General features: G+C 37.8%; 1 protein-coding gene and 1 non-coding gene across 6 annotated transcripts; both read left to right on the forward strand.

Moving 5' to 3' along the window:
- Positions 1–8,433: 8,433 nt before the first annotated feature.
- LOC136218698 (uncharacterized) lies at positions 8,434–12,875 on the forward strand. Of its 5 annotated transcripts, none has more exons than XM_066005752.1 (4): positions 8,434–8,552; positions 9,379–9,447; positions 9,994–10,106; positions 10,401–12,875. In XM_066005752.1, exon 4 carries the CDS (start codon positions 10,585–10,587, stop codon positions 11,932–11,934), a length of 1,350 nt encoding a protein of 449 aa, XP_065861824.1. In that variant the 5' UTR covers positions 8,434–8,552; positions 9,379–9,447; positions 9,994–10,106; positions 10,401–10,584; the 3' UTR covers positions 11,935–12,875. The 5 variants fall into 5 exon arrangements, with proteins under 5 accessions (XP_065861824.1, XP_065861825.1, XP_065861828.1 ...); XM_066005753.1 differs by having other exon boundaries at positions 9,994–10,061; XM_066005756.1 differs by lacking the exon at positions 9,994–10,106 and having other exon boundaries at positions 10,573–12,875.
- Positions 12,876–24,328: 11,453 nt separating this feature from the next.
- Positions 24,329–24,435, forward strand: LOC136221157 (small nucleolar RNA R71). The gene has a single exon (XR_010684942.1). It is a non-coding gene; the product is annotated as a small nucleolar RNA R71 (small nucleolar RNA).
- The last annotated feature ends 1,190 nt before the right edge of the window (positions 24,436–25,625 follow it).

The raw sequence follows: 25,625 nt of genomic DNA on the forward strand, positions 1-25,625 counted from the left end.
GCATGATGAATTCTGGATGAATGCCATGCAAGAGGAACTCGACCAATTCAGGAGGAATAATGTATGGGAGCTAGTGCCACATCCAAGGAGCCAAAAGACCATTGGAACGAGATGGGTCTTCAGAAACAAGCTGGATGAACAAGGAAACGTAGTCAGAAACAAGGCAAGACTTGTAGCTCAGGGCTACAGTCAGCAAGAAGGTATTGACTATGGTGAGACCTTTGCCCCAGTGGCAAGGCTAGAAGCAATTAGGATTTTATGTGCATATGCATCGTATATGAATTTTAAACTGTTTCAAATGGATGTTAAAAGTGCATTTCTTAATGGAGTAATAAACGAGGAGGTCTATGTCAATCAGCCTCCAGGGTTTGAAGATTCTAAGTTCCCAAACCACGTTTACAAACTCAAAAAGGCTTTGTATGGCCTCAAGCAAGCACCACGTGCTTGGTATGAGAGGCTGGCCAACTTCTTACTGACTAGAGATTATGTCAGGGGTCAAGCTGATACAACCTTATTCATTAAGAGAAAGGGTAAAGATACCCTGCTGGCACAAATATATGTAGATGACATTATATTTGGTGCTACTAATGAATCTATGTGCAAGGAATTTAGCAAACAAATGCAGACTGAATTCGAAATGTCAATGATGGGAGAACTCAACTTCTTCCTCGGACTTCAAATTAAACAAGGAAAGAATGGCATATTCATCAGTCAAGCTAAATATGCCAAGGAGATATTGAAGAAATATGAACTAGAACATTGTAAGCCAATATCCACTCCTATGGGCACTGACACTGTCCTCTGTGCTGATGAGAATGGTAAGTCAGTAGACAGCAAATTGTACCGAGGTATGATTGGCTCTTTACTTTACTTAACAGCAAGTAGACCGGACATTCAGTTCTCAGTATGTTATTGTGCTAGATATCAAGCTAACCCTAAGGAATCCCATTACATAGCTGTAAAAAGGATCCTTAGATATTTGCAAAGCTCAGTTAATGCAGGTTTGTGGTATCCAAATACTCATGATTTTACACTCATTGGATACACTGACGCTGACTATGGCCGAGATAAGCTGGAAAGAAAAAGCACCTCTGGTGGATGCCATTTCCTAGGAAGCTGTCTTGTATCTTGGTTCAGCAAGAAGCAGGCATCAGTAGCCCTGTCCACAACTGAAGCTGAGTACATTGCTGCTGGAAGCTGTGTTGCTCAAGTCCTATGGATTAATCAATAGCTTGAAGATTATGGTGTTCAAACAAAGACAATTGAAGTTAAATGCGACAACAAAAGTGCAATTAACCTCTCAAAGAACCCAATCCAGCACAACAGGATGAAGCATGTCAGCATAAGACATCACTTCATCAGAGATCATGTACTCAAGGAAGAAATCAAGCTGACTTATGTACCAACAGATGAGCAGCTCTCTGATATCTTTACAAAGCCTCTAGCACGAGAGCAATTCAGCATACTGAGAGAAGCCATTGGTATGTTTAATCCACTGTCTTAAATTCCTAAGTAAAAATGTGATATGATGCATGCTGAATGAATGTTAACATGCTGAGTGTTTTAAAGAGTATCTGTCAAAATCACATGCCAAGAAATAAATGCATACTGAGTGAGTTATCTCATGCCGAGTAACTAAACCTCTACAACTATCCGTTGAACAAAACTGACTACTCAGAATACGAAACATTTATACCAACAAACGCTGAGTAAAGGTAATCATTTGCATTTAATGCAACCGCACGCGTAATGACACCTGTACTGCGCATGCACCGAAAACGTCGTAAAGTGTCATAAATGTCAGATTTTCTGCCGACTGGACAACCCAAGGGCAAAACCGACTTAAATTCAAACGCAAACCTAAGTTAAAAATCTATAAATAGTAGGTATTTTCCCACTACCACTCTCCACGCATACTGAACTTTAGAAAGCTTCAGATTTTCCTTAAGCACTTAAGAGCCTCAGAACTTCAAAAATGTCCCTCAACAAAAGTACCTTCTCTCCAAACCTAAAATCCACTGATCAGGCTGGTCCTTCAACTAGCATGGTAAGAAGGATGATCAAGGTCCACTCTTGGGCCAAGAATCAAGAAGTACTAAGGAGCCGATACTTTCCTTCTGGCTTCGTCTCTTCTGAGAAACCATTCTGTGAATGGATAGAAAAGAACAAATGGGAAGGTCTCTTCTCTCTTTCCGGACAAACCTATCCTACGATAGTGAGAGAATTCTACTCCAACCTGCACGTTGATGCAGATGACTCCGACTACTTAGAGACCACAGTTAAAGGTCAAAAGATAGTGATCACTCCTGATTATCTAGCAACACTGCTGGAAATACCAAACACAGGAATACAGTTCAGGACAACAAAGGAGCCCATACCAAAAGCCATCGCAGAAAAGATGAAGGGGTTCTGTAAACCCAGAGACTACAAAGGAGAAGTACCCAGCACCTGCATGGGCAAAAATCAGAAGATGGTCCATTTCATGATGACCAACTTCATCTTTCCTAAACTCAGCTCACCCTCATCCGCCTCCAACTTTGAACAATGTTTCATCTGGCATATGCTGACAGGCACTCCATTCAATCTTCCTGTCTTCTTGGTCGGAGCTTTTCAACGAAGTGGAAGGAAGCTTCGTTTGGGTTATCTCATCACAAAGATAATTCAGGACAAGAATATAGAGACTATAGGTGAAATAAGTTCCTCAGGAAATGTTATCACTGCAGGAGTGCTGAATGGCCTATCACATAGTCAACCCTTGAAAGGATATGACGGAAATGGAAGCACTGAGGAGGAGGATATTATGGCTGACACTGAGCAACCCATTGGAGAAATGGAAAATCTAACAGATCTGGATGATGCTATAGCTCATGTTATGGCTGAAACTGCTCAAACTGAGTATACTTCCACTGTGCCATCTGAGATTGCTCAAGATGAGAAGAAGAAGAAAAAGGGAGCCTGCTCGAAGGATATTCGTACTGTCCCTAGAAAGGTAAGGCTAATGGAAAGAAACAAGAAGAAAGCTGATCAGGACCTAGCTGAGTCAGCTCAGAAGAAAATGAGAACAGAAAAAGAAACTGTCGCTGAGCCCAACATTACTCAAGGGAGGTCTCCACAAAAACAAGCCTCTGTTCCTCAAAGTGAGAAATAAGCCAAAACCCCTGCTAGTCCAAAAGAAGTTCAACTCCCACCTCACAGCAACTCAGCACCTGAAGTCAACACACCCCGTAGTCCTGTTGCTACTCAAGGCACTCAGTTCGAGCCCACTTCTGCCAAATTTGCACACCTAGGTGCTACTGAATCAGGACGGCGTGTCATTGCCTCAGCTAACAATCTGCTTCAAGAACAAGCTCATCCTCCACCAAACCATGACCAGTCCTCTCATCCACCTGTAACTCACCAAATTCTGCGTGAAATCCATGACTTGATCAACCACTTCTCTGCGGTTCAGACGCAGCAACCAACACAAGCTCAGATGACCAAGATGACCACACTCATGTTGACTATGGTCAATCACATGAATTCGTTGGAGGGTCAAATTCGTCTGCTGCAAGAACAAGCCAAGTCTCCTGACCCTACCGTCAATTTGCCTACTGCTGATGCTGGCAAAACGGGGGAGAAAAGTGGCAACTAAGGAGAAGGAACTCCAAGTTAGAAGTTAGAAAAACTAGAGAGTTAGAAGTTAGGAAGAAGAATTTTTTATGCCTTGTCCTTTTTATTTTCTATTTTAAAAATTCAATATGCCTAACTTCTGTTACTTTTGGAATACTTGCATTACTATTTAACTATTAGTTATCCGTCCTTCAAATGCCAAGTATTATCTGAATGCATGCTGCGTTTAAAAATTAATGTTTGAACTTGTCTAAAATAAACCATTGAACAAATAATTTACTCAGCGCTCTGTCACTATACAGTACTTCCGCTGAATACTGAGTAAAATAGAATATGTCCCATAAGCTGACCTATACCTGAAAACTGACCTTAGACTTATTCAATTAAACCTTAGAATGTTTAGAATAAAACTAAGTCAGTAGCTCAGCCCTGACGGGGGAGTTCACTTAATCAAAAAGGTCAACTATCATGGGGGAGCTCAACGCTGAGTTCCTTGCTGATTAGTTTTGCCAACATCAAAATGGGGGAGTTTGTTGAAACACCTTTCCACAGGATTTTGATTTGACAAAATTAATTAAGTGAAATTAAATATTCTATAACACAATAAGTTTAAATGCTTTGATTTATTGTTACTAATGTGTTTGTTCAATGTTGAGTTTATAATTGTTATAAGACATAAAGATCATAAGGCCCAAGCCCTATATGGAAGTCAAGGCCCAAGTCAAACAAGACCAAGATCACTCAGCCCGCGTATCTCCAAAACGCTGCCGTTGAAGTAATGAAACGCATACTGAGCAAAGAAGGATCGAGAAGATCCACGTAGACAACTTCGGTATGAAGCTGCTGAGCTGTCTCGACAAAACGTACAAGACAGCCGCTGACTACAAAGCAACTTCCAGACTAAGTATTTCCTCTGTTGGTAAAGAACAGAAGACGCAGGAAGCTGTCTGTTTGACATTACCCGATTTGGAGGAACATACTGCCACACTGACCGAAGAACAGAAGATGCTGGAATCTGATTGGCTAAGAGAACTGCTGACAGACTGAGTGAAAACGACCTGTAGCCGTTTCCCTCCAACGGTTATTTCGAAATTCGAAATAACCAGAAGCTCTCACAGCTCTCTATAAATAGAGCATTCAGAATCCACATTCAAAAGAGAACTTTGAGCAAAAGCCGTTACGCTGACCAAACGTATACAAAAGTTCTCCATCAAAAGCAAAGCAAATTCTTACACTTCAAGCTTATTCATTTGTGTAAAAGTCTAGAGTGATTGATCCTCAATCATCTAAGGTGTTCTAGCAATTGTTGTTTAGGACAAATCTTAATCATTTCTAGGAATAGAAAGGAGAGGCTGAGTACTCGGTTTTAAGTACTCAGCGGAGAGATTAGGATTGAGTAGAAGTATAGAGGAAGGTACTCTTGTCATACTCAATTGCTGATATTGTAAAAGGTTTGAGGCTCTACCTTTAAAGAGCTCAGTAGAGGATTTGAAATCTCGAAAGTGTTCCGGGGACAGGACGTAGGCTTAGAAGAAGCCGAACCTGGATAAATCTGCTGAGTGAAGTATTTCTAAACCTTAACTACTTATTTATATTGCTTGCTTAAAACAAACTAAAACTGACCAAGTAAAAGAGGTCAAGCTGAGTTGTGCACTGCCGACGAATTAGTTCAGGAATAGACTCTAAGTGCTACTTCCTGACCTAAGCAACGAAACTGACCTAGTCACTAGTTGACTAAGCCAGTGTCTTGTCGATTGATCAGCGCCGCTGTCATATAATCTTTTCTTAAGAAAAAGAAATTTGCCCTAATCATTCGAAAAGGTTAAAATAGTTCCTAACCCCCCCCCCCCCCTTGGAACTATATTTGCAACCTTACAAGGGACCAACACATATCTCTAGGGAGAGATTCAATATGCTCAATCTCTCTAGTTAACAACCTATGGACAAAGGTACTGGAGAAGGCGATATTATCTAAATCCATAAGGTGTCCGAAACATCTATTTTTAAAGGCCTTTATCGATGAGGAACAAAATGTGAAGTCACCTCTTTCTAGTGTAATCTATATATATATATATATATATATATATATATATATATATATATATATATATATGAAATGAGGAACAAAAGTAACAATTGGCATAATTATAGAGCACTTGCTTATGTGTCAAAAGAATATAGCTTTTGCAAATTTGTAATTTTGTTATTTTATTAGAATTAGTATTAATTATTTTTCAATTTCTTTTTAATATTCTTCACGGTTTATATTTTTCTTTTTGAACTCCTCTAACCACATTCTGCGCCTACTCAATTACTTATTTTCAAGAAGATGATCATGTAGAGTCTTCTTTCTTGGTTCAAACTTCTATCCCCGATTCTATTGCTTTCTACTACCTCTTTATTCCAGTTCCTATGTTTTGTTCTCTCCCTCAATTTGCGATTCAACTTCTTAAATCGCCTCATTGACTCATTTCAGCAATCGACATGTGACTAAACTGATTACCATTCATCCTAAAGTCTCAAATGTTGGAGTTTTATGTCCTATAAATAATTGTTATAGGATATAAACTAATTGTAAATGAATCGTTCGTTATCATTTGTTTTATAAGATATAGTATGTTTAACTATATAAAGGCATTAATCTTTTATCATAACTAATTAAGTTAAATAAAAAAAATCTCAAGTTTATTTAAGCAATCATAAACTGTTCATAAAAGCATGAAGTGAGACTATACTTTATAATAAGTCAATAAACTTAAAACAATCCCAAGTCAAGTAATATGTTCATGGGATTAACATAGTGCTGTTGAGACTTGCATGTAATAGTATATTCTCTTGTGAACAGAGAGTTGATCTCACAAGCTTTAGATATGGAGATATCTAAGCAATTACATGAATCCGGCGAAGGAGTTCGCTAGGATTGGGGACCCGACTTGAGATAACAGAATGGATGGATTTATCTAAATGTCACATGTTGAAACACAATTTCTAAAAGTTTTTTATTCTGACAAAAATAATTTAATCAGAATCCTAAAATAATTTAATCAAGAAATTTAAGTTTAAATTGATTATTGCTAACCTTGTTGTTGAATATCTTAAGACATAACATTAATTCAAATCAAAAGAAAATGGGTTCACAAAAATAAAAGGCCCAAAGACAAACCAGAAGCCCTCTAATTTGGAAGTCCAAAAGGAAAGACAAAGGACAGCTGGCATTGATAAAAGACAAATCACGCATGTTCCTTAGACTGACAAGAAGTGCATGCTACAGAAGCAATGTCCCCTCAATAGTGCCTATGTCCATCTTGCAGCAAAAAGTTGGTAGACTGCATGCAGAACCACGGCTCAAGACAGAAGAATAAATAATAATATTCAAGTAGTTGAATGGAAATCCAGAGTAAAAAAACTCATCTACGGTGTCTTGACTCCTCAAAATGATACCTGTTAAGAATAAATAATAATAGTCAAAATATATACTAATACATGCAAAATAAATAATAATAGTCAAAATATATAATAATAATAAATGTATATCTGATCGTAGTTAACTGAGACTCAATTTTCTTGTGAACCTTCATCCAAACTGTATCGAGGGCTTTGGTGGAGGAATTAAGCCATTGCTTTAATTGGGCGTGTTCACTCTCCACTCTATAGGTAGTTCTGTTGCCAAAGTGTAGGACATTCTTCATCCATGCAACAACAAACTTCTCATTCTGAACTAACCACGTCCCCTCAACATAAGAGACAACCTGAGGATACCGTCTCATTGTATCCCTCATCTGCATCACATTTTTCTTGTATTCCTCTATTGTTGGGGCTTCCGTAATCTTTTTTCCACTTTCCATTCTTGAATAACTAGACATAATCCTTATATTTTCCCATTATTTTGTACACCTTATCTTCTACATCCTTATTGATATGCCAAGTACTTAGCAAGTAAGGTGTTTCTGGGAAAATCTCTCTAATCGGTCTCATCAAACCCAGCTCCTGATCAGTGACAATAGTCGTGGGGTTCACATCAAACCTAATCAAATTTCTCAGCCTCTCCATCACCTAATGATAGCTCAGCTCAGTCTCCTCTTTCATAATTGAATAAGCTATCTTGAAGTTGTTGTTACATGGAGTCATCCCAACAATTTAAAAAAATGGCATCTTGTACTTATTCGTTTTGTATGTTGAATCCATGCCAATATACTAGTGGTAGGTTTGGAGTAATTCCACCGACTCTGGATGTGCCATAAACATATGCGTCAACACACCAGTATCTAGCTCGGCAATTGTCCAATGCGCATACTTGTTCTCGATAGCTAAATGGAAAAATTGACTGACCACGTCTCTACCCTTAAAACCAATCTTCCTCAATTGATTTATGTACTTATACACATGTTTTCTAGTTGGATTGTATATTGGATGCTTTTCTTGAAGTACCGCCAAAATAGCATACGGCTTTGCTTGAGCCGTACTGTAACATCTCAATCTTGTGCATTCATGACATTTAGACACATGCATTACACGATATTAATTAGAGAAAATTTTACATCTTACATGTGAGTCACCCCATGATAGATTCAAATAGAGTGTAAAATCGGGATAATGTGTAAATGTAGAAAATAAAGGTAAATGTGTCTTCAAAGCACATAAACTAGATGAGTAGTTAACAAATACATAATTAGCATGATAATTGATTAATTATAGTATTAGTTAACACTAATCATAAGTGTAACAATGAAAGGGGATGTAGTTGGAAATACACAAATTGGTTTGGACAAATTTGTAACAATGCTAACCTAGATGGATAAACATAATGATTTAATAAATATAATAAAAAAACAAAGGATATAGTTCAGATTTATCCTGAACCTTTTGGGTAACAATTCCTTAAAGAACAAAAAGAGAAAAAGGAAGAGAAGAAGAAGAAGGATAAGAAGAAGAGGTAGAAGAAGGTATGTTGTTCACTTGTTTTGTACACTCAATTTCGTGTCTTTAGACTCCGATTTTGAGAATCTTAAAGAAGAGAAAGTTGTAAGGTTATGTTTTAGTTAAATTCCAGAATTAGTTTCATGCTATTTGGGTAAGTATACTAGGAGATATGATAGTATCAATCAGACTAGGTCTAATCTGCAATCTGTACTTGAGTTGTTTCTTTTTGTATAGTTTGGGACATCTTAGGGTCCGAATTTGAGGAAGGTATAAAAATTAAAATTGATCCTTTATGTGTTGAGTAAACCTCTGTAAAGTTTGGTTAGGATTGGATAAGTAAGTAGTGAGAAAATCACTAAGGAAGTGTAGGTGTGCTGTGTTGCATAGATGCTGAAACAGGGTCAACTTGTAAATTTTACTGGAAATTATGTAGAGCTCTTAAAATTCTGATATTTGGATATATTATACCACTATATGTCTAGTTTTCTTACCAAAAAGAATCAGAGCAATAGGAGTTATACATTTTAAGTTATGATTAAATTAGCAAAACTGGTACAGGTGCATTGATGCTGAGATAGGATGCCAAAGAAAATTTTTCCATAAATCGGGTGGTTCTGTAAAAATTATAAAATTTTCATATGATCTTCATATATGAGTCAGGAGTATAACAAAACAAGAATTAGGTCATTTGGTTTAGTATAGAGAGAGTTACAAGGTTTTTGGTATGGACGGGTTATTGAGAAATATTATGTGATCTTGAAGTTTACGGAATAAAAGAAGAATAAGAAAATGAAATTTGGTCAATAAAGAATGAAGTCTCTTTAATCATATGTGAACCAATACGTATAGGTACTCAAAACTTTGAAAACATTCCGGAGGAAGGTACAAGTCGCCGTCAAGGAAGCTAGCGACTTCGTTGTGAGTATAAACATGATATGAATATTTTGGCTTCTGAAGTTGTGATTGAAATGTTGATATGACTTGCTACTTCGTGATATAGTGCATTGTTTTGCTATGTTTGATGTGAATTGATAAATGATTGAAGTACTTGTGATGGAATGACTTAAATGCAAAGTATGTGTACATGTTGCATAAAACGTAAATGGCGTTGTGGCATACCGGTTTAGGCACTTATGATTACTTGATTATATGGACTACTTGGACCTATATGGTCAAATATATGAACTACTTGGACCTATATGGTCATTTATATGGACTACTTGATTATATGGGCCGAAAGGTCGAATTATAAAATTACAAGGTTGTACAGCAATACCTGTGTTACCGTTTACCTGCTACTTGATCCCGAGAAGTGTCTAGTTGGTGGTGTCACAACAAAATTAAGAAAAGGCTTATCATTTGCATATGCATGAATTTGTACATGTGTATGTGTATGTGCTTTATAATTCATTGATTGTTTATATTCACTGAGTGGCGACTCATATAAATCGCTAAATTTTTCAGTTGGTTGATGAAGTAGATGACCAAGAGTTTCTAGAAGGTTCAGATATTGTAGATAGCATGGATGAAAGGTCGGTTGGCTGTGTTCCATCTCGCGCTCTCTCCTCTCATTCCTAGTATGTAGAATATTTGAAGTTTTGGTGAACTACAAATATAGTCTGTAACATATGTAAGCATAAATAAAGTCTGTAATCTAAATGATTACATATATGTATGTGTTTTTGTATGTTTTGAATGACTATGAGATATAGAATCAATATTGTCTGATATGTGTTAAAACTAAGTGATATATGGCGAGGGTGTTACATTTGTTGGTATCAGAGCAGGGATATGACCATAGGGACATACATATGCATACATGACATCATATTTATATGCATTGTCGATAACATGAGATTGTAATCATATAGGTTTGTGAAAGTTGGTGAAGAGAATAGGAACGGAATGGAAATGAGGAGAGAGGAACCAGCCAGACCAATTGTTATAGGAGCACCACAAAATCAACCACATGACAATGCACAAGCATCACCTGCACATTCTCATGCATCAAATTTGCATTGTTAAGCTCCTCCTTTTGAGCAGAGACAGAATCAAATGGTTCAAAGGGAAAGGAGGTTCGATAAACTGAAAAAGCAAGGTGCTGAAGAATTTACTGGTACCACTGATCCTACACAAGCAGAAAGATGGTTGAAGAGGATAGAGAGGGTTTTCAACTTGATGAAGTGCACACCTGAAGAAAAATTTGACTATGCTGTGTTCTTACTTCAGGGAGATGCATATGATTGGTGGGAAACTATTCCTAACAGTACGGTTCAGCCTCCTGTTTTGACATGGGATGATTTTGTTGTTGAGTTTCGCAATAACTATATGCCAGAAGTGTATTTAGATGTTAAAAGGAGAGAATTCTTGAATTTGAAGCAGGGAAAAATGAGTGTCGCTGAATATGAAGTGAAATTTAATCAGTTGTCAACTTATGTATCTTCTTTGGTGGCAACAGAAAAAGATAAATGCAGACAATTTGAAGAAGGGTTGAGGTTTGAGATTCGAAATAGAATTACAGCTTATGATCTTGAAACATATGTGAAACTTAAAGCTGCAGCAATTAGAGGTGAAAGGTTAGAAAAGGAGAGAGTTGATTTCAGATCAAAACGGGGGTACAGTGATTTTAGGGCTGAACAAAGTAAAAAGTTTACCAAGCGCAAGGCTAATTCATCTCCTTCCCAATTATCCAATAGAGGAGCGTATTCTGCAAATAGAGGAGGGAGAATGAGTGCTCCATCTTATTCAAGGCAGAGTCAGAGACAAAGCTCAGGGGTGAGATCTACATGCAATGAATGTGGAAGATATCATGAGGGAGAATGCAGGAAATTGACTGGAGGATGTTTTTACTTTGGCTCTTTAGACCATTTGATACGTAATTGTCCAAAACAAAGAAAAGCTGAGAAAGAGGGTTCTGCGGCTGTAGTGCAAAATACTAGAGCAAGTGGAATTGTTGCACCAGCAGGCAGAGGTAGGGGTAGAGGAACAAGTACTACAGGAGGCATTGGTAGATCTGAAACTCAGAGTTCTAAACATCCAACTCAAGTTCGAGCGTTTGCTTTAACTAGACAAGAAGCCATTGATGCACCAGAAGTTGTTACAGGTAAACTTTTAATCTACAATCTCGAAGCTTATGCATTAATTGATCCAGGATCCTCTCATTCATTTATATCATCAAATCTGGCATCACATTTGCATATAGATTGTGAATCCTTGGGGTTTGATTTACATATGGGGACTCCATTAGGAGAGTTTGTAATAGTAAATCAGGTGTATCGGAATTCTTTGATTCAAATTGGCTCGGTCGAATTGAGTGCAAACTTGATATTGCTGAATATTAGAGAATTTGATGTGATACTGGGTATGGATTGGTTGACAAAGCTGTTGAAACACCTTTCCACATAATTTTGATTTGACAAAATTGTTTAAGTATAAATTAGAATACATATTCTAAACACACTAAGTTTAAATGCTTTGATTTATTCTACTAATGTGTTTGTTCAATGTTGAGTATAAATGTTATAAGTCATAAGGATTGGAAGGCCCAAGCCCAATACGGAAGTCAAGGCCCAAGTCAAACAACTCAGTACACTCGGCCCGCGTATGTCAAGACGTTGCCGTTTTGGACAAAAATGCAACTCAGCAAACGGAAGGATCTAGAAGACCTTCGGGAACAACTTCACAATGAAGCTGCTGAGTAGTCTTGACAAAGCGTACAAGACAGCAGCTGGCAAAGGAAAACTTCCAGACAAAGTGTTTCCTCTTTTAGCAAAGTTCAGACGACATAGTATGCTGTCCAGTTGACTTTACCATAAAAGGAGAGACCATCTGCTGTGCTGACCGAGGACAAAAGATACACGATTGTGATTGGCCGAGAGCTCTGTGCAAGTCAGGATGACAACGACACATAGCCGTTTCCCTCCAACGGTTATTTCGAAATTCGAAATGACCGAATGACCAGACGTCTCTATAAATAGTGCCATTACAAGCTTCACAAAATACAGAACTTTATCAAGCCATTACGCTGACCAAATCTCTACAAGTTCTGCAAGCAAGAAGCAAAGCAAAATTCTTACACTACATTTTCATATCTGTGTAAAAGTCTAGAGTGATTGTAAATCGTCTAAAGTGTCTTAGCACATCTTTGTATTAGGACAAAAACACTTATCATTTCTAGAGATAGAAAGGAGAGGCTGAGTACTCGGTTTTAAGTACTCAGCGGAGAGATTAGGATTGAGTAGAAGTATAGAGGAAGGTACTCTTGTCATACTCAATTGCTGATATTGTAAAAGGTTTGAGGCTCTACCTTTAAAGAGCTCAGTAGAGGATTCGAAATCTCGGACGTGTTCCGGGGACAGGACGTAGGCTTAGAAGAAGCCGAACCTGGATAAATCTGCTGAGTGAAGTATTTCTAAACCTTTGACTCCTTATTTATATTGCTTGCTTAAACAATCAAAACTGACCAAGTCAAGAGGTCAAGTTGAGTTGTGCACATTAAAACGTAAGAGCTCAGGAATAGACTCTAAGTGCTATCTCCTGACTCAAGCTAAGAAACTGACCTAGTCACCTGTTGACTAAGCCAGTATCTTGCTGTTTACTTCAAACCTTTTCTTTAGTAAAAGAAGTCTGCCTAAATTGCGAAAAAGTTTAAATAGTTCCTAACCCCCCCTTGGAACTATACTTGCAACTAAATAAGGGACCAACAAGTGGTATCAGAGCTTAAAAGCTCACTATAAAAGGTCTAACAACCTTGAGCTGATCCCTACCATGGGCGAAAACAGCACTCGGTTTCTCCCTGGAAACCAAACAACTCAAATACTGCCTGAGGGGCTGTCCATTACTAGGCCTCCCCTATTCTTCGGGTCAAACTATACCTTCTGGAAGAATAGGATGAAAAACTTCATTCAGGCTACAAACATGAGTGCCTGCCTATCTATAGTCCAAGGGCCGTTTGTACCTGTTGAGGTTGTGGCTGGCCAAATATTTATAAAAGCTGAGGCCAAATGGACAGAGGATGATCTTAAGAAGCTTCAAAACCATGCTTCACTATCAATATGCTTCACTGTGCGCTCGATGCTGCAGAATATAACAAAATCTCAGGTTGTGAGTCGGCACAAGAGATCTGGAAGAAGCTGGAAGTCACCTACGAGGGAACAAACAAAGTAAAAGAATCCAAGGTGAATCAGCAGATGAGACTGTACGAGCTGTTCGAGATGAACAATGATGAGGGCATTTCAGACATGAACGCAAGGTTCACCAACATCATTAATGAGCTCAAGAGACTTGGAAAAATCTTCACTGAGGAAGAACAAGTCAAAAAGATACTCAGGAGTCTTCCAAAAGACTGGTAAGCAAAGAAGACAACAGTTGAGGAAGCTCAGGATTTAACCACCTACAAATATGACGAACTCATCGGTTCATTGCTGACCCATGAGATATCCATGAAAAACTTTGAGGTGAAGGAAAAATCTGATGACAAGAAGCAGAAGTCACTTGTCATGAAGGCTGACTCCACTGACGGGAGTTCAACTGATGATGAGGAGATGGACATGTTCACAAGAAAGATGAAGAGACTATTCAGGAAGAACGACAAATATTCTAAAAAGCCTTACAAAAAGTTTGATAAGTATAAGGCTGACTCAAGCGACAGCAAATACAGAAAGGACAGCTCAAAGCCCATTACATGCTTTGAGTGCCATCAAGCTGGCCATATTAAGTTAAACTGCCCCACGCTGAGGAAAGACAAGAAGAGTGGGAAGAAGGCAATGGTGGCTACTTGGAGTGACAGTGATGAATCTAAATCAACAGAAACTGAGGCCACCGAGTCAGCGAAGATATGCTTTATGGCTGACGAACTTGCTGAGCCATGCGTCTCTGAGCATGCTGACCCATCCGTCGCATCAGATGATGAAGAGCAATCAAATGAGGTAATTTCTCTTCCCCAGCTCAGAAACGATATGGTTAATGCCCTGAGTGATCTCTATACACTTGTTAAGAAGTGTAATAAAAAGGTTAGAGCACTCAGCAGGCGCTGTGACGAAGTGGAAGAGGTCAAACTGAGTGACCTCAGATACCTTCTTCAGGACAATTCGACTCTGCATGATAACATGAAGATCATGCATGAGTATGTGTCTGAAGTCTAGTCAGTTTCAAAGAAACTGAGGAAGGACGTCACAACCATCCAGAACCAACTAAAGGTTCCTAAGAAAAATAACATTCCTCTGAGAACTCAGTACTAAGGTACACAGCAGAGATGGAATCCCCAGCGAAAAGTCCAGTGTGACTTTTGTGGGAAGTTAGGACACACTACTAAAGTGTGCTGGCACGCTCAGCACTGGGGTGCTAACAAGTCAGTAAAAAATCCTAAACAGAAGGTCAGTTGTGACTTCTGTGGAAAGAATGGCCATACTGTCCATGTATGTCGCCATAAAATAAAATATGATGTTATACCTGTTGCACCTAACAAGTCAGGACCCAAAAAGAATTGGGTACCTAAAAGTAACTAGTTACAATGCAGGTAAGCCTGAGATGTGCCGAGAAGTCAAAGATGTGGTATATTGACAGCGCATGCTCAAGGCATATGACGGGTGATGAAACTCAGTTCATCACGTTTGAACGTAAACGAGGAGGGAGTGTAAGTTTTGGAGACAACAAGAAGGGTAAGATAGTAGGCTCAGGAACCATCGGAGGTAATCCTACTATTGAATCTGCCTCCCTAGTCAGCGGACTCAAATATAACTTACTCAGCGTAGCTCAGCTATGTGACAATGGGAGAAAAGTTATATTTGATGCTACTGGATGTAAAATATACGAGGGTAAAACTAATGAGTTAATTTTAACTGCCCCTCGGATAGATAATGTCTTTATGCTAGACTTAGAGAAAAAGTTTTCAAAAACTGTGTGCTTAGTAACAAAGGAAGAAAATTCCTGGCTATGGCACAGGAGACTTGGTCATGTAAGCATGGACCTCCTGGCCAAACTAGCAAGAAAGCAATTGGTTGAGGGACTACCTGAACTTAAATTTCAAAAAGATCAATTATGCCACGCTTGCCAAGCTGGAAAACAAACCAAACAATCTTTTCACAGTAAAAACATTGTCTCAACTAAACGTCCGTTAGAATTACTACACTTGGATCTCTTTGGTCCAGTCCAGCCGCTGAGTCTGGGTGGAAGAAGATTTTCCTTAGTCATTGTAGATGATTTCTCTCGGTATACGTGGGTTATCTTGCTGACCAGCAAGGATGAGACCTTTGAGACATTTTCAAATTTGGTTAGAAAAATTGAAAATGAAAAAGACCTAAAATTAGCTCATATCCGTAGTGATAACGGTGGAGAATTCAAAAACCAAAAGTTTGTTGAATTCTGTGAAGCCAGCGGCATTGACCACAATTTTTCTGCTCCTAGAACACCTCAGCAAAATGGGGTTGTAGAAAGGAAGAACATAACTCTGGTTGAAATAGCCAGGACAATGCTGGATGAGCATAGGCTTCCAAAGTATTTTTGGGGAGAGGCTGTTAACACAGCATGCTACATTCTTAATAGGGCTCTAGTTAGACCTATACTCAAGAAAACCCCCTATGAACTTTGGAAAGGACGAAAGCCCAATATTGGATACTTTCGTGCTTTTGGCTGTAGATGTTTTATTTTAAATACCAAAGATAGCTTAGCAAAGTTTGATTCAAAAGCTGATGAAGCTATCTTTCTGGGCTACTCAACAAACAGCAAAGCATACAGAGTTTTTAATAAGCGAACTCAAGTTTTAGAAGAGTCAATACATGTAGAGTTCGATGAAACTGACCCTGCAGGTAGATACCAGCCGCTGACCGAAGATGATCCAAACTCAGTAACCATCGCTGACTCAGAACCAGCTACTGAGTCATTCACGAAAAGGCTGACCAAGAGTAAGAGTGAACCTAAGATTACTTTTACTGACCCATCTACTTCTGCAGAGATTGTTGAAACAGGAACAGCACAAGACATGAATCTACCCAAAGAAATAAGGATTCCAAGAGGGCACTCCGAAAGTGCAATCCTTGATTCTGCTGGGAAGACCCTGATGACGAGGAATCAACTCAGGAAGTACCTCAGCAATGTTGCTTTCGTCTCAGTGCAAGAACCGAAGAATTTCGCTGAAGCTGAGTACGATGAATTCTGGATGAACGCAATACAAGAGGAGCTCGATCAATTTCGAAGAAATGATGTATGGGAGTTAGTGCCTCATCCAAAGAGTCAAAAGACCATCGGAACAAGATGGGTCTTCAGGAACAAGATGGACGAACAAGGAAACGTAGTCAGGAACAAAGCAAGGCTTGTAGCTCAGGGCTACAGTCAGCAAGAAGGTATAGACTACGGTGAGACCTTTGCCCCAGTGGCAAGGCTAGAGGCAATTAGAATATTATGTGCATATGCATCTTACATGAATTTTTAAATTATTCCAAATGGATGTCAAAAGTGCATTTCTTAATGGAGTTATAAACGAGGAGGTTTATGTAAATCAACCTCCAGGTTTTGAGGACCCTAAGTTCCCAAATCATGTTTACAAACTCAAAAAGGCTCTGTACGGCCTCAAGCAGGCACCACGTGCTTGGTACGAGAGGCTGACCAGTTTCCTGCTTACTAGAAATTACGTCAGGGGCAAAGCTGATACAACCTTATTCATTAAAAAAAAGGGTAAAGATACCCTGCTGGCCCAAATTTATGTTGATGATATAATATTTGGTGCAACTAACGAATCAATGTGCAAGGAGTTTAGCAAACAAATGCAGACTGAGTTTGAAATGTCTATGATGGGAGAACTCAACTTCTTCCTCGGTCTTCAAATTAAACAAGGAAAGAATGGCATCTTCATCAGTCAAGCCAAATATGCCATGGAGATCTTAAAGATATATGACTTGGAAAATTGCAAGCCAATATCCACTCCTATGGGCACTGACACTGTCCTCTGTGCTGATGAGAATGGTAAGTCAGTAGACAGCAAGTTATATCGAGGTATGATAGGCTCTCTACTTTACTTAACAGCCAGTAGACCGGACATTCAGTTTTCAGTATGCTACTGTGCTAGATATCAATCTAACCCTAAGGAATCTCATTACATTGCTGTAAAAAGAATCCTTAGATATTTGCAAAGCTCAGTGAACGCAGGTTTGTGGTATCCAAATACTCATGATTTTACACTTATCGGATACACTGACGCTGACTATGGACGAGATAAGCTGGAACGTAAAAGCACCTCTGGAGGATGCCACTTCTTAGGAAGCTGTCTTGTATCCTGGTTCAGCAAAAAGCAGGCGTCAGTAGCCTTGTCCACCACTGAAGCTGAGTACATTGCTGCTGGTCATTGTGTTGCTCAAGTCCTATGGATCAAGCAACAACTTGAAGATTATGGTGTTCAAACGAAGACAATTGAGGTCAAATGTGACAACAAAAGTGCAATTGATCTGTCCAAGAACCCAATACAACACAGCAGAATGAAGCATATCAGCATCAGACATCACTTCATTAGAGACCATGTACTCAAGGGTGAGATCAAGCTGACCTTTGTCCCAACGGACGAACAGCTTGCGGATATCTTCACGAAGCCACTGGCTCGTGAGCAGTTCAGCATACTGAGAGAAGCAATTGGTATGTTTAATCCTCTTCAGTGAATTCCTGTGCTAAATGAATATGAATGCTGAGTGAATTACATGCTGAATGATTTATTGTTTGCTGAGTTACTCATCGGAACTGTCTGAATATACAATAACTGAGTAAAACTTGCATACTGAGTAAATTAGTTTAGAACTTGAACTTAAAATCATCCTTAAATACTGCACTGACCACTCAGAATATCAAACGCTTGACATTCCAAATACTGAGTGATTAATCCGTTAGCATAAATGCAAAGCACGCGTATAGCCTAGGATGACGTATTCGCCAAGGACATAGAGATCTGTGTCACGGACCACACTACTGAAGGTGCGACCGAATAAACTGTGACACAGGAATTTGTGCAGATACAGCATGGAGTTGGAGCGAAAAGAGTGATTATAGGCGAGTTTTGAATTGAATCGCCAGAATCCAGTGAGCATTCTCCAAACATCCGTGGATGTCATGTCTCTTCCAGGATGACGTTTGATTGTATCCTTCGGGGGAAAACCAAACCAAGCATGCAACTCAGGATAACCGAAAGTAAAGATTTCGCCTTCCCGACGAAAACTGTGACGTACTCATCGTTTATTAGTGAAACGCACGGTATAGAAGAATTCGAGTATCTAGTCGCCTATTATTGGAAATCGTATTTGGGAAAATTTTGTCCACCCTAGGCGTTCCATATAGCGGCTCATGTCATCAGTAATGCCTAATTGGCTGTTAAGAAATTCATCCATATACAACATTCCGGTGAAGAATTTGTAACGGTGATTCCAATAACGCCTACCTTCATCGTGATTGAAGATAGGAAAAGGCGCCCCATATCGCTTGGATAAGTTTGGACGTTTATTGCTTGAGGCAGCCTTGTGCCTTGAAGTTTGGTATTTGGTAGGCATGGTGGTTGTTTGAATGAAACAAAGTTGCTGGCACTAAATAGAAAATTGTGTTTTGAAGAAATCAGAGTTCTGATAAAGATGAAAAGAATTGTAACAGAACTTAAATCCTCTAGGATTAATTTATAAGAGTTTTAGATGAAAGGAGGTGTTGTTTTAATCATGAAAAGGTATAAAATGACACCTTTCGGGAATGAAGAAACTTAATATTTCAGTTGTCAAGAGGTTTGTTGAAAGGTTTAGGTTGATTCAGACCTGAGTGTGCAGGAATTTCGCGTGTCGCGACACGCTGATTTCCTTGCGGAAATCGGGCGTCGTAAGCCATGTCCTGATTCACGGTAGAGAATTTATAATTCTCGGTAAGTTCAGAGAAAATCTAACCTATTTGGACAAATCTGAAAAATAGAATTCTCGGCAGAGAATTGCCTGAAACTTCAATTTCATTCTAATTTCCTAAAATTAATTCTAAAATCATGAAATAAACATATTTTATGCATATAAATCATAACATGAAGTTATCTAATCACAAAAATTGGCATTTGAAAAATAAAATAAAAGAAAATTAAATAAAATAAAAATAAAATAAAATAAAATGAACAAAAATATAAAAAGAAAACAAAATAAACTGTGATCGAAAAACTGAGTGATTTATACGCCAGAAAATCTTATTACGAACGAAATCTCTAGTTGTGAAATATTTTCGTAATAGATTTTACATCGATTACCATTAACTTTGAAACGAATTCCGTTTGGACCTTCCAGTTCTAAAGAACCATAATCGAATGTTTTGACGACTAAATATGGTCCTATCCATCTGGACTTAAGTTTTCCTGGAAATAAACGAAGTCGTGAATTAAATAACAGCACTTTATCCCCAACATTAAAGTGTTTGACTTTAATTTTGGCATCGTACCATTTTTTCACTTTTTCTTTATAAATTTTTGCATTTTCGTAAGATAGATGGCGTAACTCATCTAACTCATTTAAATCGAGCAAACGTTTCTTACATGCTTGTCGTAAATCAAAGTTTATTTCCCTAATAGCCCAATAGGCTTTATGTTCTAATTCGACAGGCAAATGACATGCCTTTCCATACACTAAGCGGTATGGAGTCATTCCTATTGGTGTTTTAAATGCAGTACGGTATGCCCATAATGCATTATTTAGTTTACACGACCAATCTTTTCTTGAGGATGAAACTGTTTTCTCTAGAATCCATTTGAGTTCTCTATTTGATATCTCCGCCTGACCATTTGACTGAGGATGGTATGGCGTTGATACGCGGTGGCGTACTCCATATTTTTTCATAAGCGTTTCAAAACTTCGGTTTATAAAATGAGCACCACCATCACTAACGATGACTCTTGGACAACCAAATCTACAAAATATATCGTCAAGAAAATTAACGACAACTTTAGAATCGCTCGTCGGAGTTGCAATTGCTTCAACCCACTTTGAAACATAATCAACGACGACTAATATGTAAGTTTTACCATTAGAAGGGGGAAAAGGTCCCATGAAATCTATTCCCCACATATCGAAGACTTCAACTTCTAATATGGTTGTGAGGGGCATCTCATCTTTCCTTCCTAGATTTCCTGTTCTTTGGCACTTATCACAACGAGTAATAAATGAACGGACGTCTTTAAACATCGTAGGCCAAAAGAAACCACATTCAAATATTCTAGCTGCTGTTTTGGTAGCTCCATTATGTCCTCCATAAGAGCTAGAATGGCATTCCGACATTATGGATTCATATTCATTTTCACCAACGCATCTCCTAATTATCCCGTCACCACAAGTTTTGAACAGAAAAGGATCTTCCCAAAAATACTGTTTAATGTCGAAGAAAAATTTCTTCTTTTGTTGGATTTAATCCTTCCGGAACAATATTGGCTGCAAGATAATTAGCAATATCTGCATACCAGGGTGACATGACGCTTTTCATTTGATAGAGATGTTCATCAGGGAAATCATCTCGTATACCGATGGGACCGTTCTCATCTTCAAGTCTCGATAGATGATCGGCGACAAGGTTTTCTACTCCCTTTTTGTCTTTTATTTCTATATCAAATTCTTGTAACAATAAAACCCATCTAATTAGACGTGGTTTTGCATCCTTCTTAGCAAATAAATATCTTAATGCTGCATGATCAGTGTAAATAATAACTTTCGAACCTAACAAGTATGACCTAAACTTATCACATGCAAAAACTACATCTAACATTTCTTTCTCAGTTGTGGTGTAGTTTAATTGTGCACCGGAAAGTGTGTGACTTGCATAATAAATGACATGAAGTTTCTTATCCTTCCTTTGTCCTAAAACACATCCGACAGCTAAGTCACTTGCATCACACATAATTTCAAATGGTAAATCCCAATCGGGTTTAGCAATAACAGGTGCACTGACTAAGGCTGTTTTTAATGTTTCGAAAGCTTTAACGCAATCTTCATTAAAATCAAAGGTAGAGTCTTTCATGAGTAGATTAGTGAGTGGTTTGGAAATTACAGAAAAATTCTTAATAAATCTTCTGTAAAAACCGGCATGTCCTAAAAATGATCTTACTCCCTTAACAGTAGTTGGAGGGGGTAGTTTCTCTATTACAGAGGTTTTTGCTCTATCTACTTCTAATCCTTTTTCAGATATTTTGTGACCTAAAACAATTCCTTCGTCAACCATGAAATGACATTTTTCCCAGTTTAATACCAAATTTGTTTCTTCACACCTAGACAAAACTTTATCCAAGTTTTCTAGGCACGAATCAAAAGAATCTCCATAAACTGAAAAATCGTCCATAAAAACTTCCATGATATCTTCAATGAAATCATTAAAAATTGCAGTCATACAACGTTGAAATGTTGCAGGTGCGTTACATAGACCAAAGGGCATTCTCCTATATGCAAATGTTCCGTAAGGACATGTGAAGGTTGTTTTATCTTGGTCATCCGGGTAAATGTATTTTTGAAAGAATCCGGGGTAACCATCTAGAAAACAGTAGAAAGCGTGACCAGCTATCCTTTCGATCATTTGATCAATGAAAGGAAGAGGAAAATGATCTTTCCTAGTTGCTTTATTTAAATTTCTATAATCTATACAAACCCTCCAACCAGTGGTGGTTCGTGTAGGTATTAATTCACCTTCTTCATTCCTTACAACAGTTATGCCTCCCTTTTTAGGTACGCAATGGATTGGACTAACCCATTCACTATCCGAGATAGGGTAAATGATTCCATTGTCCAGAAGTTTAGTAATCTCATTTTTTGCTACTTCTTTCATATTCGGATTTAGGCGTCTTTGCCTATCCGCTTTAGGTGGCTTATCTTCTTCTAAGTGAATTCTGTGCATTACGATGCTCGGATTAATACCTTTTAAGTCTGATATTTGCCAACCCATACTTCCTATCCTATTTCTAACAACTTCTTTCAATTTCTCTTCTTGGACTTGTGTTAATTTGTTAGAGATAATAATAGGTAGAGAATCGCCTTTGCCTAAGAAAGCGTACCTCAAATGACTTGGTAATTCTTTAAGTTCTAATTTAGGTGGAACTATAGTTGAAGGCGGAACTGGTCCATCTTCTCGAATCAAAGGTTCTGGGTCCTTATCTTCTAGTTCCTCACTTATTATAGGTTCTATTATTTCTTCTTTTTGAACAATGTCATTTACACATTCTTCAATTAAATCAAGTTTCATACAAGCGAAATCCTCCATAGGATATTTCATCGCTTGATTCATATCAAACTCAATCTTATCATCGCCTATTCTTAAAACTACTTTCCCTTCCGACACATCAACTAGAGCACGTCCCGTGTTCATGAACGGTCTACCAAAGATTATTGGACAATTTACGTCATAAGCAAAATCTAAAATAACGAAATCGATAGAAAAAATAAATTTGTCAACTTTAACTAAAACATCCTCAATTATACCGTATGGTCTTTTAGTGGTTTGATCCGCTAATTGCAAAACCATATTGGTACGTTTGATGTCTTCTTCTAAGCCTAACTTATTAAAAATAGATAATGGCATCAAGTTAATGCTTGCTCCTAAATCACAGAGACAACTGAGAAATTCAATATCTCCCAATTTACACGGAATGGTAAAACATCCGGGATCCTTGAGTTTTGTGGGCAAATTACTTGACACAATTGAACTACAATCTTCAGTTAGCGAAATGGATGAAATTTCTTCCCAACTGATTTTCTTCGAAATTAAATCTTTGAGGAATTTACCATAATTGGGAATTTGTGTAATCGCATCCATAAATGTTAAATTAATATGCAAATTCTTAAGTTTGTCTAAAAATGTTAAAAGTTGTTTGTCATAGTCCTTATTGCGGACTTTGTGTGGAAAAGGTGGTTTGGGTACAAAAGTTTTTGTACTAGAGTCAATTGGTGCATCTTTTTGTTTTAATGTATCTTCTTTGGGCTTTGATAAATCAGTTCCAGGTAAAGTTGAATTTTCGGGCATTTCCGGGCCTAAGTAATTTTTCCCTGAACGAAGAGTGATAGCCTTAACATGCTCTTTCGGATTTTCTTCCGTATGGCTTGGAAGACTTCCCTCTTTGCGGGATGGAATTGATTTAGCGAGTTGTCCAATTTGAATCTCTAAATTATGGATGCTGGATGATTGGTTTTTAATAAGTTGATCGAATTTATTCTCGATCCGTTTAAAACCATCGTCGTGGTTACTTATTTTTCCGCTCATAGCATCAATAAATTTGTCGATTTTAGAAGATAAAGTGCTAATCGTATCTCTGGATTGATTTTGATAATTAGTTGTACGATTTTGATTAGCAGTAGCATTATTATTATTATTATCTCTCCAGTTAAAGTTAGGATGATTTCTCCATCTAGGATTATATGTATTGGAATAATGGTTATTATTTTGGTTTTGCCCTTGGACAAAATTTACCTGTTCAATTTCACTCATACCTTCGTAATCCACATCTGTTTGGATTGACTTACCATTAGAATCACACGGTGCCATAAACCTATCAATTTTGTGCGATAAGGCAGAAAATTGGGCTTGCAACATCGCTACTGGATCAAGATTCATTATACCTTTAACTGATGATGTTGTTGAGGATGATGGTTTCGCTGATGGTACGTGTCCACGTTCCGCGGGCCACATACTACTGTTGATTGCCATTTCCTCCAAAAGTTCTCTTGCTTGGGCAGATATTTTCTTCATGAATAACCCTCCAGACATAGCGTCCAATGAACCTCTAGTTGTAGGATTTAGTCCATTATAAAATGTTTGCATTAAAAGTTCAGCGGGCAATTGGTGGTGTGGGCATAAACGTTGAAGTTCTTTAAAACGTTCCCAAGCCTCATAAAGAGTTTCATTATCATTTTGAGAAAAAGATGTTAACTCTTAAATGACTCTTGCGGTTTTTGCTAAAGGAAAATTTTTTGATAAAAATGCTTGGGCTAATTGCTCCCAAGTCTCAATTGATGCGGCTGACATAGAAGTTAACCATTCTTTGGCTCGATCCTTCAAAGTAAAAGGAAAAAGGTGAAGTTTGATTGCTTCTTACATCAGTAATTTTAAAAGTGTCACAAATTTCTAAGAAATTTGTCAAATGGGTATTAGGATTTTCGTTAGGTAACCCGTAAAATGTTACATTATTTTGCAACATATTAAGCAACGCAGGCTTAATTTCAAAATGATGTGCATTAATTTGGGGTCTAACTATACTGTTTGTTACACCGGCCACTCATGTCCTAGCGTAATCCATAAGTGTGGCCATAACTTCTGGCTCGGTAATTTTAGTTTTTATTGGGGTTTTGTTTTTCTTTTTCTTTTCTTTCTTGTTCTTTTTAAGAGTTCTTTCAATTTCTGGGTCAATAGGATCTGGTGACGTGCCCAAACTTCGAGAACTGCGCATGAACTTGAAATTTCGCACGAACCGAAACTACCTACAAAACAGAATTTGAAAAATAAATATGTTAGTAATTGAAAATAATTAAAAATATAAAAGTTTGAATAAGTATGAATAAACCTAGATTCGTAATAAAATACGAAAAAATTTAAAATTTTGTCAAAAATTTTGGCGTTCCCCGGCAACGGCGCCAAAAACTTGTTGAGCGATTTTCGCAAGTGCACGATATACGCTTGTAGTAATAAAAGATATCGATCCCATAGGGAACGTTTTTTAACAAAACTTATTTACAATCGGTTAAATTTACTTTTAAGGTTTATAATATGGAAAATCGTTTTATCGGTTTTGGTTTTGAAATTGCTAGAATGAGAATTAGATTAGATTATGAAAACGTTAGAAAATATTCCGATTTAAGAATGAATTTGCAAGATAGGAACTTTTAGTACTTTTTAGAAAAGTAAACGAATGTATTCGTTTGCATTAAGCAAAGAAAACAACTTTAAACTTTGTACGAATTATAAAGATGAAATAAATGACGGAACCTCTAATTAATTGGCTTTGAACATGACAAAACCCTTTCGGGATAGTTGCCCTTAATCAAATTAAAACTCTTTTGAGATAATGATTTGCCTAAGTTTTCAACAAAGTTTTCTTGTAAAGATTTTGGATTAAATACGTTTTAATGAAAACACCA

The sequence above is a fragment of the Euphorbia lathyris genome, chromosome 2, assembly GCF_963576675.1.
Source record: "Euphorbia lathyris chromosome 2, ddEupLath1.1, whole genome shotgun sequence".
NCBI lineage: Eukaryota > Viridiplantae > Streptophyta > Magnoliopsida > Malpighiales > Euphorbiaceae > Euphorbia > Euphorbia lathyris.